Here is a 16,193-nt window from a genome sequence, read left to right as displayed (position 1 = left end):
TATTTCAACAAAACTAATGCTAAAGATACAAACCACAACAACACTGATGGAGAATGGAGTCCAGCATTGTCTGAGTCGATAGACTGGAGTAACGATGATGTAATGGCGTTATTTTATGATTCATATTGGAACAAAATTAATGTTCAAGATCCAAACCACAACAATAAAATTTAAGGACCAAGCAGCAATGTTTGTGTTTTTTAATTAGTAATGTTTTGTATGTCCATGTTGTCCCATGGATTGTATATGTATTGTACTGTTTTGCATGTTTAAGTTGTGTCAAAACTCAAGAGACTGTTCACATCTCTTTCCTGTTGTCCTTATTTGAATAGACTTTCTGTTGTGTTTAGTGATTGTATTTTTCAAAGTTTGTTGGTTCGTTCACTTATTGAATCTATGGTCAATTTTCTTTTAACGTTTACTGGATACTTATATATTTATTTGCGCTTTTATTGTTGTTGTTATTGAAAATGTTTTTATTAGTATGGTTTTCAAAAATGATCACTTCCGCTTCAAAAATTTAACAAATCAGTTTACGTATCAGGTAATTCTCATTCCGGAACTTTCCAATGTAAACTAATGACACATCTAAAACTGAAAATGAATCAAAACAGTAAAGAAGATTATCAAGAAGAAATATTTAATATCCATCTATTGAAAAATAAGGTGATAGTACGAGATTCATTACTTTCCGGGCTTCATTAAGTTGAGAAATGCAAGTGTTCTGTTTTAGTCAATTATCTAGAATTGTTTCTACACTCCATAACATTAAAATTGTTTCTAACATGTATATGTTTTGGTTTCATGTTTCTAATTTTTTAATTCTCCCTTCGTAGTGACAAATTCGTTCCATGAAAAATCATTATATCCCCTGCATCAGAAATAGGCTTTTCCGGCTTACTTAGCATTTGAAAGGCACAAATGTTCAAAAACAAAACCAAAAAATTGGTGTGTGTGCGTGTGTGTGTGTGTTAATAATATATTATTAAGTGAAATTACCGGCTTGGCTCAGCGGTAAGATTGCTTACCGTGGTGTGCCAGGTCCTGGGTTCGAATCAGCCCTTCAGCGAAGCTGGGGTGAGGCTGCCTAGATTATCCCTTCCCCGACACCCACGGAGTGGGTATGAACCGGGCTGACCCCCCCAATTAATAATAGTTCCAATTTGGTGAAAAAATAGAGATCTACAAATGCTTGAAGGTTACCAGGCGGTCAAGGCTATAAACTTGTTTCCGAAGTGTTTCATAGCCTCTCGAGATAATACATGTCTCTATCCTATCTGCAAAACTCTACTAGACATGACTATTGTACCCAGGAGGTCAGTGAATGTGGGTCTCTAACACTAAATTGTCACAACCCAGTCGTGAGAGCACCTACACCTAAGTTTAGGCAAACCCTAACCTGTTTTTGCCCAATTTTTATATTAAAGCGGAACCAAAAAGCGAAATACATAATTAACTCATAACATAGTCTAACAGCGGGGAGGACTTTGGATTAAGGATTTGAAGGTTTTTAACACAGCACTTTTAGGTAAATGGTTGTGGAGATTTGGGGTCGAGTGAGATGCTTTATGGAGAGGGGTGATAGCGGATGAATATGGATAATCGGAAGGGGGGTGGAGAACAAGTAGGATCATTATGCCTTTCGGGTGTGGGTGCATAATGAAGGGATGGGAAGCCTTTTATGACAACATTGATTTTAAGGCCGGGGATGGGAGTACAGGTTAGTTTTTGGGTCATAAGTGGTAGAGGGATGGTGCTTAAGGGTGTGTTTTCAATTTTGTATAGGGTATCTTGCAAAGAGATGAGTCTGCTCAGCGAGTTAGGGGGACACAAGGGGACAGGTGTTTCTGGGATTTGTGGTTCAGGAGAAACTTTCAGGATTTGGAGATGTTCGAACTTCAAAGATTTCAGGAGCAATGCGACCTAGTCGACAGACCCGATGCAATGTATTGGGAGTTGGGAGGTAACAAAGTGTTTTCAGTTAAGTCCTTTTATGAGAAGCTCTTGGTTAGGGCGGAGGTGAGGTTTCCACACAGTGCGGTCTGGACGTCTATGGTGCCAAGGAAGGTGAGTTTCTTCGTGTGGCTAGCTACTAGAGGAGTGATATTGACAGCGGAGAATCTTAGAAAACGTAAGGTTGTTTGTTTAAGCTGGTGTTTCCTTTGCAAGGAGGGAGGGGAGGACGCAGATAATATTCTATTGCATTTTGATTTAGCAACGAGGTTATGGAGGGATATATTCAGATGGTTTGGCGTTTCCAGGGTAATGCCAAGATCTGTGAAGGAGTTGATGTTCAGCCGGAAAGTGGAGCTAGAAGAAGAAGACACAAGGCGTGGAATGTTGTTATTCCTCTTGTACTAATGTGGGTTATTTGGAAAGAGAGGAATAGGAGAGCTTTTTGAAGGGGTGGGGATGAATTCTGCTCAATTGAGAAGTAGTCTTCGATATCTTATTTTCTTTTGGTGCATCCATGTAGTTCCTGTTGGTATAGAGTATTTGGTGTCTTTTAGAGAGAACCATTTTTTGTAGGTTTTTCTCCTTTTTTGGTATACCTCTTGTATACGGCCATGTTGGCCTTGTTAGTATCAATGAAATCTATGAAACTGTTTATCTGATAAGAAAAAATAGTCTAATAGCCATAGAAATACGGAAATACCACAATATCCCCTAAACCCTGGAAGTCGTAGAACTGTAGCCTAGATTTATACAAATCTAAAAGTATCACTGCATTATCTGAAATGAAAGACACGAAAGGAAAAGGTATAGAGGAGACTGGTGTTGTAGATCGGTCAAGGAGCTCACCGTGAAGTTTCCAACAAAGAACTCCTGAAATCGAGCAACTTCGCATGCTCCACTGGTACTCGGACCTAACTCTGCACACAAAAAGGTGTAGCATGAGTAGGGGGATCAATCCTAACTGAAGTAGTGGCAAGGGTTGGTCTTTGAAACTACTTTTTTCTGCTCTTAAACAAATGTCAGTCTTGACAATTGTAAAAAATAATAAGTAATATATATGTGTGTGTGAACAAGAGAGGTACGGAAACTGCAGCAAAAAATTGTACCATGTGCATTACCAACAAAACGAATGAATAAGTGCAATTTGTAATTTTACAGGAATGAGGTGTGTTGAGCTTCATTCATCTCCCAAAGCCATGTGCATACACTTGAAACATGAGTCTCGCCACCTTTTCATTTGAAATTAATCCCTCTTTCGCTCAATGTCGCTTTTTTCAGAAGAAAGACATGTGGAGCTTTGGATTTCTTCAATATCTGTTTGTTTCTGGTTGCATCACATGCGTTATCAGGTTTTCGCTATTCACTTCCTCCCCTGATTTTCTGTTTTGTTCCATACCCGTATTCTTCTTCTGCCCTAGATGCACAACCTCAAGATTTTGTCTTCATCTAAAATTTCTAAGGAGTGGATTGTACAGTACTGCAAAAACAAGTAGTTTTATGATTGTGTTTGTTTTCTTAATTTCTTTGATTTTGTTCTTTTAGACAAAGTCTCGAACTACTGGGTCAAAGGCACTGATAATTGGCTGACGGTAAGATTTTTTCCCTATTTGTTAATAACTTGTACATTCATTATATATGATGTAATTGAATGTGATGTCTCTTACAAAAGTATTTTCATTAAAAGTGCTTCCATGTGTTCTCTGAAAGAATATCTATCAAAATTTTAGTTTATTGTCAATATAGTTTATTTTTACTTATCAATTACTACTTCGTAAGTTTCCTACTTATTGTGTTTTCTTTTGATAAAATTCTCAGGTTGAGGTTTGATGCCATGTCTATTCTGATTGCGTGTGTTATTGCAATTCCATATACAAATAAGTTGGTGAACTTATTTTCCAAAAGGTATTTTTGTTCCTTCTCGGTTTCACCTTCTTAATGTGTTCCAATAAATTTGATAATTGCTTCTTATGTTTTCTTGAGGATACATCTCTTGAAAATTTCCACCTATATGAAGTTATTTCAATAATATTTTGACAGAGGGTTCCGGGTATTTGTACTAATCTTGGTTTTATATACATTTTAAAGTTTTTTCAAGGTTCACAAATGTTAAGTTAGCTATTTTTACTAGGAGAACTTCATATTTTATTAATTGAATGGATATGTTTGCCATCACTTTAGACAAACCAAAGTACTTACATGTAAGGCTCAATTATCCAACAAAAGAGGGATATCAACGGAAAAGGAAAAAAAAAGGTCTACATATGATTTGAAGATTAAAGGAAACCAATGGACAAACACTTACCAATGTTTATTGCAATGAGATGATTGTATTTATCTTGAAATCAAATGGCATAAGCAATAGGATGAAGCATATCATGCATGATTACATTGTACACGCAAAGAGTAGCAAAACTTCAAAACAGTTGTCAATGTCTAAATTAAGGGTATTGTTACGTGATAGCCAAAAAAAACAGGTTGTTTAGCAGTACTTGGATCAACTCTTGGATCAACTCTGTCTTAGTGAACATTTGAATCTATCTTGTGCTCTTCATCAGAAAAGAAATCTCTCTTGTGCTAAATAAACTATTTACTAATTTTGTGATCAAACTATTAATGAAAAGGGTAAATTATTTATCTTTTTTTTTTTTTTTACTTTTACGGTCTTTTTTGAATACACCTTCCAAACAATCTGTTTGGAATTCTTTAGTACCCTATCTTTCTTCTTCTTTTTATAAAAAATTTAAGCTCTTATATGTATCAATTGAAACAGATATAGAAGATGGAAGCCATCCGAATCTTGGATGTGATAGCTTATGCAAAGATCTTTCTTAAATATCCTTAAAAGTTCTGGCCTTGTGAACCGAGGAGTTTTTCATCTAAGTCCAATGGTATTAGGGGCTCAATAGTACTATTGCTTTGCTCCAAGTTCTTTTCCTTAAAAACTTTTATTATCATGTGTGACAATCGTCAATTGTCTGTCTAACGAACGGATTATCGCAGGAAACTAATCATCAGAACTGTGCTTTAAGTGTCTAACTAATGAATGGATTATCGTTGTGTGTGATGATGTGGCCTAGATTAGGCGCATTAACATTTTATTAACATCAAGTAATCCTGGGTTCTGCACGTGTAGGGCACATGCATCTTAATGAATCTGGAGAAATTTGCGGACTCATGTAATCCATTCTCTTTTTCCCTATTGAGGTTGCGCTGTTACTGGGAAATGGATCTGGCTATCATAGAATCCCGTTGTACCATGACCATCAGAGGTACTACTGTCACGGCCCAACTTCGGGACCGTGATGACACCTATTCCACCCTCCGTGATGATCTGGACTACCACACTCATGACAGGACTGGGAGCCATCAAATGTCGAGAATGACCTGAATATCCGATATGGCCACCACGACCTGAAAACCGCTGAGATGAACCCTGTGAAGCTTGTCCCGACCCATAACCCCCCCGACCTGAATGTCTACCTACTGATGTCTGCCTGAATTGGCGTACCATGCTGGGGGCGAAAATCTCTTTTGAATGAACCCCTACCTCCAGATGAGGTACTAGTGAATCAACCTGAAGTACCGGACCTCTTGCCCCTTAGATCCCCATACTGCTCACGATGTATCAACTCAAACTCCTTTGCTGTTTCAACCACCCTCTGAAGAGAAGCCCCAGATTGGGCTACAACAAACACGGCCTCTCTGATCCAAAGTGTCAACCCTCTCATAAACCTTTTGTTCATCTTGGCCTTGTCTGGCAAGATCACCATAGCATAACGGGACAATGCATAAAATCGAATCTCGTACTCAATCATGAAAATACCCTTCTATGTCAAATTCTCAAACTGGTTCCTACGCTCCTTCCTCGAGCTACGAGGGACGAATTTGTCAAGGAAAGCTTGTGCAAACGTCGCCCAAGTCATCGGTGGAGAACCCATTGGCTGGAATCAATATAGGAGCACCACTACTGCTTGGTGGGACCACACATCTGTAAGGCAGTATAATTAATCCGTGGGAGTCAACCAATCCCACACTCTGAAGTCTCTCGTGGCAACTGACCAGAAACTCATGGGCATCTTCACGCTGATCACCCTGAAACTGCGGTGGATCCATCTTCCTAAGTTTCTCGAATCGACGCTGCTCCTCATCGGACATACCCGCCCTAATCCCACCGGTAGCTCCAACCCCTGGTAAGGGCATACCATCGTACCTCGATGCTAGCTGAACCACTAGACCCTGATAAATTAGAATGGATTGCTATCTAGGGTCTGTGCCCCCATCCTAACTTGTGAACCCTGTGGAGTACCAAATGATCCGCCTCCCTGAGTTATAGTCTCCACAACACCCAACACTTTAATCAAGGTATCCTGAAGAATTGGTGTAGCAACAAACCCTGGTGGTGCCTGACCTAGGCCCGCATCATCAGCTGGAACCTGAACATCATCACCACCTGCCTCGAACTCAACCCCGAGAGACCCCACACTATCAGAAATCTGAGCGGCTCCTCGACATCTCTCTCTACCACGACCTCTGCCCCTACCACGTCTCTTACCCCATTTGTGTATCTTATCTCGGGCGATCGGCTCGGGGGCTGGCGGGGGCTCTTGACCACCATCTTGAGATGTGTGACTCCTCACCATCTGTGAGAGAATAAGATAAGTATTTCAGTATTTCAAATTAAAGGGATCAATATTGCATGATAATAGAGAGAAGAAAATGAATATTTCCTTAAGTCCTATAGCCTCCCGAAGATGGGTAACGAACGTTTTCGTACCGATCCGCGAGACTCTACTAGACTTGACTTGTACTTGTGAGACCAATGAACCTGGGGCTCTGATACCATCTGTCACGACCCAACTTCGGAACCGTGATGACTCCTATCCCACGCTCTGTGATAGGTAAGCCATGAACCCAATTCCAAACACAATATCCCAAACTTATAGAAGCGGAAGGAATTATGAATAGAATAATTTCCGAATAATCTCAAAAGTAAATTGTTAGACTAGTATAGTCAAAACAAGACAATCCCAGGTTTGGTAGTCACTAACACAAGCCACTAAATATCGAAATCAAAGAAAAGTTTGAATATCTTAAAATGCGGAAAATGCATAAAGATAAGGCTAGAAGGGATTTCAGCAGTCTCTGAAAACAATAGCAACTACCTCGAATCTCCAAAGATGCTAACACCGAAGGAATCACGGGAATCGATTTGCAGAAGTCGTCAGATCGGTACCTGCACGTATGGTGCAGAAAAAACACAAGGATGAGTACGGAACCACATGTACTCAGCAAGCATCGTCGACCGACCCTAATTCAAAGCGGTGACAAGTAACACCACGTCGACCATCTAAAAACAAATATATAACCTGCACTCTGGAAAACCACCCTAATCTAACTGAATAATCAAGTCTAACAGTCATAAGGATATCAGAACACAGTCCAAAAAATTCTCAATCCAGTAAATCAAGTAACAAAAATTCAATTACTTAATAAATAATACAAAGTCAACAAATACATTGCATATGCTATGTACACACCTACCTAGCAATGGCTTTATGGTCAGGACTCATAGGAACTCACAAACTTCATGTATTGTGCAGACATGCACTCCGATTTCAATAAATATATGGTGCAGGCGTGCACTTCGACCCCAATAATAGATAACAATGTGCAGGTGTGCACTCCGACCCTATATGTAATGCAATGCATGACGTGCGGGCTTGCAACTCCGATCCCAAATCAATAATAATGTTAAGCAAAACATTTCATGTCTTATGCCGAATAAACATCAATTTCGAAATCAACTCACTTATCAAGTGTGAGTATTCCCATTAGCCATCTTTTTCAATAATTCATTTACCACAGCAAATTAGCCCATTGGGCTAGTAAATAGGAAAACAATTCAAAACGTACAATTAAATGATTTTAACCCCTCAAATAACATCAGTACCCGCATAGATGCTCGTTACTTCACCTATATGGGACCCCCATTCCTCATTACTCCCTTTACACATAACTAACAAATAAGCACTTTGTGAGTCTAAGAAAGTCTCAACTTGCCTCAAAAAAAGTTCAAACGTCAATTACAAAGCTTGCCCTTCCGTAAAGTCTCTGAACAGTCAAGATCTGTTCAAATACATAATCCTCATAAGAGTACAAACTAGCGTGTCGAATTTAGGCTAAAATAGATCATCATTCAACTCTCAAATCAAGAATTTTTACTCAAAAAATCTAGACCTAAAATCCCAATTTATTAGATAAAAGAACGCAGACTAGTGATCACTAAATTCAACCTCGCAACATAGCCATTTTCCTGCCTACCACTACAACCAATGATTGGCCCATAGTGTCACTTTTTCCTTTTCATTATTATCTTGTAATTAGTGTTCTTATTTCAATTCTCAATCTTACTACATTAATCCACCGCTAACTTTAATCCAACCTAATATTTTATGCCAACGACCAACTACTAATATTATGCCCTCCATATCATGATAATTAAGATAACATTAGGAATAAATCCTATGAAAGTAGATAGCTAATCTGAAAGCCGCCTCTGGAATCCTCGCATGAAAAGAAAAAAAAGCTGCAACTTTGTGACCCATGTGCTCAACCTTATAAGGTGTTTTATTATTATGCTTTTATTTTAAAATCTCCTCACTTAAGTTTATTCTTTTATTGGCCATATAAGTAAATAAATTATGGGTTTGACTCATTAAAATATTAATTAAATTAATTATCTAAAATACCCAAAATTTTAAGTAGGTCCTCATAGTTTGTTTTAAACCCCGTATAAAAATAAATTATATATAGAAATTGACTAAAAGGTACGTCCGGGCCTATTGGAAACATTAACATACCAAATCGAGATCTTCTTGATCAAAGGTTGACTGTGAGCGAACTTAAATTTATTAAAACTCAACAGTCCATCTAATGATTTAAATCGCATTCGAACACCTCAAGAATCATTCTCGTAAGTCATAAATCACGTCTAAAAACGGGGGTGGTGGTGGGTTAAAATAAAATAAGTTTATAAAACAATTTGCAGGGTCATTAAAGAGAAAGAAGGTATCTGGGTTGTCAAAGAGATGAGGATATCTATTTCAAATTTTGGATATTTTAGATGATTAATTTAATTAGTAATCTAATGGGTCAAACCTATAATTTATTTACTTATGTGGTCAATACAAGAATATATTTAAGTGGGGAGGTTTTAAAATAAAAGAATAATAATAAAACACCTCATAAGGTTGAGCACATAAGGCACAAAGTTGCAGTTTTTTTTTTCTTTTCATGCGAGGATTTCAGAGTCGGCTTTCAGGTTAGCTATCTATTTTTATGCCATCTTAATTATCATGATCTGGAGGGCATGATATTAATAGTTGGTTGTTGGCAGAAAATATTAGGTTAGATTAAAGTTAGCGGTGGATTAATGTAGTAAGAATGAGAATTGATATAAGAACACTAATTACGAGATAATGATTAAAAGGAAAAAGTGACATTATGGTCCAATCATTGGCTGTACTGGTAGGCAGACAAATGGCTATGTTGTCAGGTTGAGTTTAGTGATTGCTAGTTTGTGTTCTTTTATTTAATAAATTAGGATTTTTGGAGTAAAAATTCTTGGTTTGAGAGTTGAATAATGATGCATGTTAGCTTAAATTCGACACGCTAGTTTGTACTCTTATGGGGATTAGATATTTGAACAGATTTTGACTGTTCAGAGATTTTACGTAAGGGCAAGCTTGTTAATTGACGTTTGAACTTCTTTTGAGGCAAGTTGAAAATTTCTTAGACTCTTTTTCAAAGTGCTTATTTGTTAGTTATGAGTAATGGGGAATGAGGGTCCCATATGGACGAAGAAACGAGTACGCGGGTACGATGTTATTTGAGGGGTTAGAATCAGTTAATTGTATGTTTTGAGCTGTTTCCCTATTTGCTAGCACGATGTGCTGACTTGCTATGGTAAATGAATTGTTGAAAAAGGTGGTTAATGGGAATACTCTCACTTGATAAGTGAGTTGATATTTATTCGGCATAAGACATGAAATGCTTTGCTTAACATTATTGTTGATTTGAGATCGAAGTCGCATGTTACGCATTACATATGGGATCGGAGTGCACGCCTGTACATTGTTATCTATTATTGTGGTCGGAGTGCATGCCTGCACAATATATTTATTGAGATTGGAGTGCACGCCTGCACAGTACATGGATGTTGTGAATCCCCCATGGGTCTTGACCTTAAAGTCATTGCTCGGTAGATGTGTACATAGCATATGCATTGCGTTGCACAACATTTGTTCATTCCCGACTCAGATTCAGTAAGGTGTATTTGTTGAGTTTTGATTATTTATTAAGTACTTGATTTACTGTATTAGGGGTGGGGATATTTTGGTTTAAACCGAAAAACCAGACCGAAATTTAATTTTGGTTTCGATTTTTCGGTTTGTAATTTTAAAATTTCGATTTTTCGGTTCGGTTTTCATTTTTTTTTTAAAATTCAGTTAAACCGAAAAACCGATATTTTATAAATAAATAAATGATATATATATATTTTTATATATATTATATATATATAATATAATATTATATTTTATATATATATATCGGTTTGTAATTTTAAAATTGTGATTTTTCGGTTCGGTTTTCGTTTTTTTTTTTTAAATTTGGTTAAACCGAAAAATCGATATTTTATAAATAAATAAATGATTTATATATATATATATATATATATATAATATTTAGTAATTCACATTCACAATTAACATTTAATAGCAAATTCGCATATGCCGTAACGCCACAAGCTGTTTATGGATTGTTTTAGTGACTCAAATATTTTATGGACTATTTTGATGACTTTGGACTGTTTTATGGACTATTTATGCAAGGTTATATTATATGTAATGATCAATAACTTTATGTATTATATTAAGCTTATGATTATTTCATTTCGCTTCATCGATGTTGAGTTATTTATATTTGAGAATGAAAAATAGGTTTGAAAAAAATAATTTTTCTAAAAAAATCCATCAGTTTAAATGCTCAGTTACGAAAAAGAGAGACTAACTACTTTAATATTTCAAATCGAAATAAAAATTCGAAATAACCGAACCGAATTTGTAAAATTGAAACCAAACCAAATTTATTTCGGTTTGGTTACGAATGTCATTTTTGTCAAACCGATAAACCGAACCGATATTAAACAATCAGACCTAACCGACCGAATGCCCACCCCTATTGGGGATTTTTTGAACTGTGTTATGATATCTTTAGGACAGTTAGACCTGATTATTCAGTTAGATTAGAGTGGTTTTCCTTAGTGCAGGTTGTATGTTTGTTTTTAGATGATTGACGTGGTGTTATTTGTCGCCACTTTGAATTAGGGTTGGTCGACGATGCTTGCTGAGTACACGTGGTTCTGTACTCACCCTTGCTTTTTTTCTCTGCACTACGTGCAGGTATCGATCCGACGACTTTTGGACATTGGTTCTTGTGGTTTCTTCGATGTTAGCATCTTTGGAAATTTGAGGTAGCTGCTTTTGTTTTCAGAAACTACTGAAATCTCCCCTAGCCTTATCTTTATGCATTTTAAGATATTCAAACTTTTCTTTGATTTCGCTATTTAGTGGCTTGTGTTAATGACTATCAGAACTGGGATTGTCTATGTTTTGACTATACTAGTCTAACAATTTACATTTGAGATTATTCGAAAATTATTTTATTCATAATTCCTTCCGCTTCTATTAGTTTGGGATGTTGTGTTTGGAATTGGATTCATGGCTTACCTATCATGGAGGGTGGGATAGGTGCCATCACGGTTCTGAAGTTGGACTGTGACAACTACATCCTTTAGTATTTTTAAAATGTAGTGTGTTTACATGCCCTTACTGGTAGTTGTAGGACTACTCTTTTTAGTTTCTTGTCCTTCGTTTTTTGTTCTATATTTTGTTTCTTCTAATTGGATTATAGTATTATTTTGTTTTAGTACTTTTCTTGTACTATCTAATGTTTTTGTTACTATCTCTTATCACTTGTACTTTCATTACTTCTATTTCTAGGCTGTTTTTGTCTTGAGCCGGTCCACCCACTTCTAAGGTAGAGGTCAGGTCTGCATACACTCTACCTCTCGAGACCCGACTTTGTGGTACTGCACTGGGTATGTTATTGTCTTAGTTTGTTTACTTCAGCTTTGCTGTCAACAATTTCGATTTTCAGGCATAAGTTGTACTGAGTATTGGGTAGCTCAAATTATCTAAATGTGTTCTATCTGTATTCTGTAGGAATAGAATCAGCTACATCATTTGATTAGCAGAGTAGGTGAGACTTCATTTTTGATATCCTTTTCATATTGTATTAACTTTTAGTTGATTTCATAAGACGAACATATGACAAAATACTGGAAGTTGGTGTATTAGTTTCGTACATATATAGCTGCTCCATTTTGCAAAGCAGAGGTAACGTCCTTCTCAAATATGATTGATCTCATAAGCTGCTATGTAACCACACCAAAAGTACCTCCCCCAAATTCTTTCTTTTTTAGTTCACTGTTTGATTTTATGATAATCAATAATGTTTTCACTTATCCTTGTAACACATTGGATGATTGTTTCAGAATTCGCGACAACAGATATTGTTTGTTTTTGTATTAATTTCAGCACATTTTTGAAGTTTCATGAGTATATATCTTACACGTATTTTCTTTCTTTTTTGTGTTTTTCCTACGAATAAATAAATTTATTTGTTCAACAAAATGCAGAGAATGAGACAATCTGGATCCTAGTGCATCATCTCTGGTGGAACTACGGACAAGGCTGACTATAAGACAACTAAAGCAATGGCTTGATGCCCATATATATATATATTGGTAAAAGAATCTCATGTACTGTTTAACTTTGAAAAGAAATTTTTGGCTAAAACATATAATAACATTTTCCTTTTAATGAGGAGTCACATGTAATTGTTGAGAATGGCTTTCTTACGTTGCTACCTGTTTTATTGCCTCATTTATAGCCTAACAACTAGTGTTATCAAAAGCAAAAGGTGCAAAAAAAAAAACAAAAAAAACTCACAGGTTCGTTAGGATTTTAAGCGCAATGTGCAAATAAAGTGAGGGCTCTAATAAAACGGAGAAAAGAATCCAGACATTTCGTATTTGCCGCTCTAATCCGTTTGCAATTTTTTTTTCTTTTTTTTTGGAGCTAAAAATTATAATATTGACCTCGTGAGGTTGGTTTTTTCTGACCTCTTTTTGAGGTCTTGGTGTTTCTTTAGTAGCGTTTATTCATTTTCTGGACTGCGTTGGATTATTTTTTCTTAAGCCGAGATATGCTAGTACGCTGTTTTTGTTGTATTTTGTTTGATTTTTGACGGAGTGTTTTCCGCAGTACTAGAGAAACTTTACAATCACATTTTAGAGTAAGGGAGTTTTCTTTTTAAAATCACATGTCAATTAATTCACAATTAGAACTTGTGGTGTTTAATAATACAAAACGTGTTTTAGGAGCACTACGACCAAATTAAAATTGAAATCTAGAGATCAGGCTTTGTTGCTCATTCAAGTAATTTTGTGTAAATTTTACGTTAAACCTTCTCTAACTTGTACAGAAAAGGTGGGAGATGATAAAAAAAGAGATAAGATTATCACTAAATATAATCCAAATTACTATTTCATCTATCATATCATACTGATGTAGCCACATGAAATGATATGTTTTTAGATCTCGCATTGTAAAAACCTCTTTGTTTTGTATTATTATTTGTTTGGAAGATTGGAGAACATCAAAAGTTGCTCAACTTATTCTTCCATTATATAACAAAGCTTGAGGCATCAAACTACCTAAGTACATAAACATGGGCTCAACTAGGAAATGAAAGGGCTTCATTCGAACCTCCTTCGTTTATTCATAATTACTTAATTATATTTTTAACCCCTTTTGTGGAATTCCCGGCTCCGTCTCCCCCGTACATGAAGGGTTTAAAGTAGATGGTTATTTGGTCCTGCGCCAGCATTATTCATCTGACCAGGATGATTACCATAAGGGTGTCCTCCACTGGGATTGTTAGTGTTGGTGAAACTAGATGCATAAGGGTCCAAGGTTCCATCTGTAGATTCATTAATGTGCTTTTTCTCTTCATTTGCAATCTTCTCTGCTGCTTTGTTGACATGCATATCCATGGCTGCTTCTGCTTCTTTTGCCAATCTTACCTCACGTGCTACTTCTACTCTTGCCTTAGCCATCTCCTTCTCTGCCTATTTCATTTGAAATTTAAGTTATATATACTGATAGTAGAATAATTTTTAATTTATCGATATAGTTTAATCTGTTATACCACGTACAGTTGAATGCCAAGTTGCTAAGACTTTCCAAAAATGTTGTCACACCAGTGTTGGATCCCCCAAACACGCATTATTTTTAAAGGATTCGACACACACCAAATGACATTTTTAAAAAGTCTAAGCAGCATAGATTGTATGTATGATTTTTTTATTTCAAGCTACAAGTTATAAATGCTAATTGATTGTTTGGCCGAATTTCTATAATTTTTTTGTTGTAAAGTCGCTGACGTAAAAATTAGTTTTTATCATATTTAAACTTTTTATGCTAGCTAATTGTGTTTTTGTCTAGCTGAAAGGTTCCTTTAGCTAATCATTAATTTGGAAAATATTTTTACGAATATTAAAACAACAATTTATATTTGATCAAGATTTCTAAAGTGTTTCTTGGGCAAAAATATTTTTTTGGCTTTCCAAATATACGATCATACACACTATATTTTCTTACTTTTTCCTCCTCCTTAGCTTCAGCTTTGGCCTTGCGCATGGCGCTCATATCATTTAACTTTTCCTTGATAGCCTGCATTTTTTTCTTCCAAAATATTCACAAAAAGACTTATTAGAAGATATATATACTTGAAAGTTTGATCAAATTTGGATTTTGTTTTTGTACTAAAAACATTTATCCATTAGATGCAACTATTTATAGGTTTGTTTGTAACTATAATTACTAGACAATGGTGCCAAACAATTCTTACCCCGTTAAAAGAGAGATTGTTTTTCTCACTATAATTAATGGTGACAAAGCACAACAAGTGTCAATCACAAAGACTCTTAATTGAAACAAACTTACTGGCAGTTTTGCTTCAACTTGAACGGGTCTTTGTCTTAAACTAATGGCAGTGCACTTTTGTTTATTACTTCCTCCGTTCATCTTTAATTATCTACTATATTAAAAAAAATTACTGTTCAATAATACTTGTTCAGTTTGAAAAATAAATGAATAATTTACTTATTTCTACCCATTTACTTCTAGTATTAAATAACCGAATTCACTATCTAATGCATTTTTCAAACCATTAATTTTTTATATTCAAAAAATAATATGATAAAAATTACCCATAACATTTACTATTTCTTAACCTATACCTGAAGTAAATAGTTGAAAACAATTGATGGAGGGAGGGAGTATCATAAGAGTCAGGATATATAGTTTGTTAGGTCAAAACTTTTGAAATTTCGTTTAGAAGTCAAAAAAGATGGATATACCTATTGGAGTTGAATCAAAATTAATTTACACTGAGCTTATAATTTTTTTTTTTGACCCTCAACGAATAAAGCTTAATTAAATTCATGATACATTATCTCCCACTAAAGGCAAAATAGTGGCTACAATGATTGTAATATCATCATATTTTCCACCATTATGTTCAATTCCAGCTTTCGAAAAAATGAATCATAAATTAAGTTGATATGGACTAAAGAGAGTACTTATTTATAACTTTTTAAGGAGCATGCAAAATTGAAATTGATAAACTAATATGGGGTGAGGGGAGTAGTAGTAAATTATAAAAGTTTACTTGCAAGAAGATACTATTAATAAATAACATTGTATTGCTTTGTTATGTACACCATATGATGTAGTAACATATGAAGACAAACAGAGCAAAAGTAATGGCAGCAAGCAAAATTCTTCATGCGAATGCAGGAGATGGAGAATACAGTTATGCCAGCACCTCCACCCTTCAGGTCGATTGAGTTCTCTTTCTCTTTTCAACTCCACTTGTGTGAACTTGCTTGCATTGTCGGTCCAAACGTACTAGGCATTGAGGCGTAATTGTTATTGTTGTCGTCATATGAACTAGTAAATAATTTACACTTCATGTTTCTTGGTTTCCAGAGAAAGGTAATGCTAAAGGCAAAACCTGTTTTAGAAGATGTTCAATAATATTGGTGAGTT

At 35.7% G+C, this 16,193-nt stretch overlaps 1 protein-coding gene and 1 long non-coding RNA gene across 5 annotated transcripts in view; one reads left to right on the top strand and one right to left on the bottom strand.

Moving 5' to 3' along the window:
• The window catches only part of LOC107844041, a 33,329-nt gene extending 17,365 nt beyond the window's left edge, over positions 1–15,964 (top strand). The window contains exons 2-9 of one of the 4 annotated variants that reach the window (XR_007047625.1): positions 3,235–3,305; positions 3,499–3,545; positions 3,772–3,858; positions 11,418–11,488; positions 12,018–12,115; positions 12,240–12,276; positions 12,716–12,823; positions 15,878–15,964. This is a non-coding gene — a long non-coding RNA (uncharacterized LOC107844041). Of the gene's footprint in view, positions 1–3,234; positions 3,306–3,498; positions 3,546–3,771; positions 3,859–4,726; positions 4,845–11,417; positions 11,489–12,017; positions 12,116–12,239; positions 12,277–12,715; positions 12,927–15,877 lie in introns of those variants that run through there. The other 3 variants (XR_007047626.1, XR_001666547.2, XR_001666548.2) reach the window with 3 other exon arrangements.
• LOC107857186 lies at positions 13,685–14,978 on the bottom strand. The gene is made up of 2 exons (XM_016702124.2): positions 14,742–14,978; positions 13,685–14,209 (listed from the first exon to the last, which is right to left on the bottom strand). Exons 1-2 carry the CDS (start codon positions 14,817–14,819, stop codon positions 13,934–13,936), a joined length of 354 nt encoding a protein of 117 aa, XP_016557610.1. The 5' UTR covers positions 14,820–14,978; the 3' UTR covers positions 13,685–13,933.
• Positions 15,965–16,193: the final 229 nt, after the last annotated feature.

Source organism: Capsicum annuum, chromosome 1, assembly GCF_002878395.1.
Source record: "Capsicum annuum cultivar UCD-10X-F1 chromosome 1, UCD10Xv1.1, whole genome shotgun sequence".
Classification (NCBI taxonomy): Eukaryota; Viridiplantae; Streptophyta; class Magnoliopsida; order Solanales; family Solanaceae; genus Capsicum; species Capsicum annuum.
The sequence above is the reverse complement of the archived record's forward strand: the minus strand, read 5'-3'. Positions and strand labels throughout refer to the sequence as shown.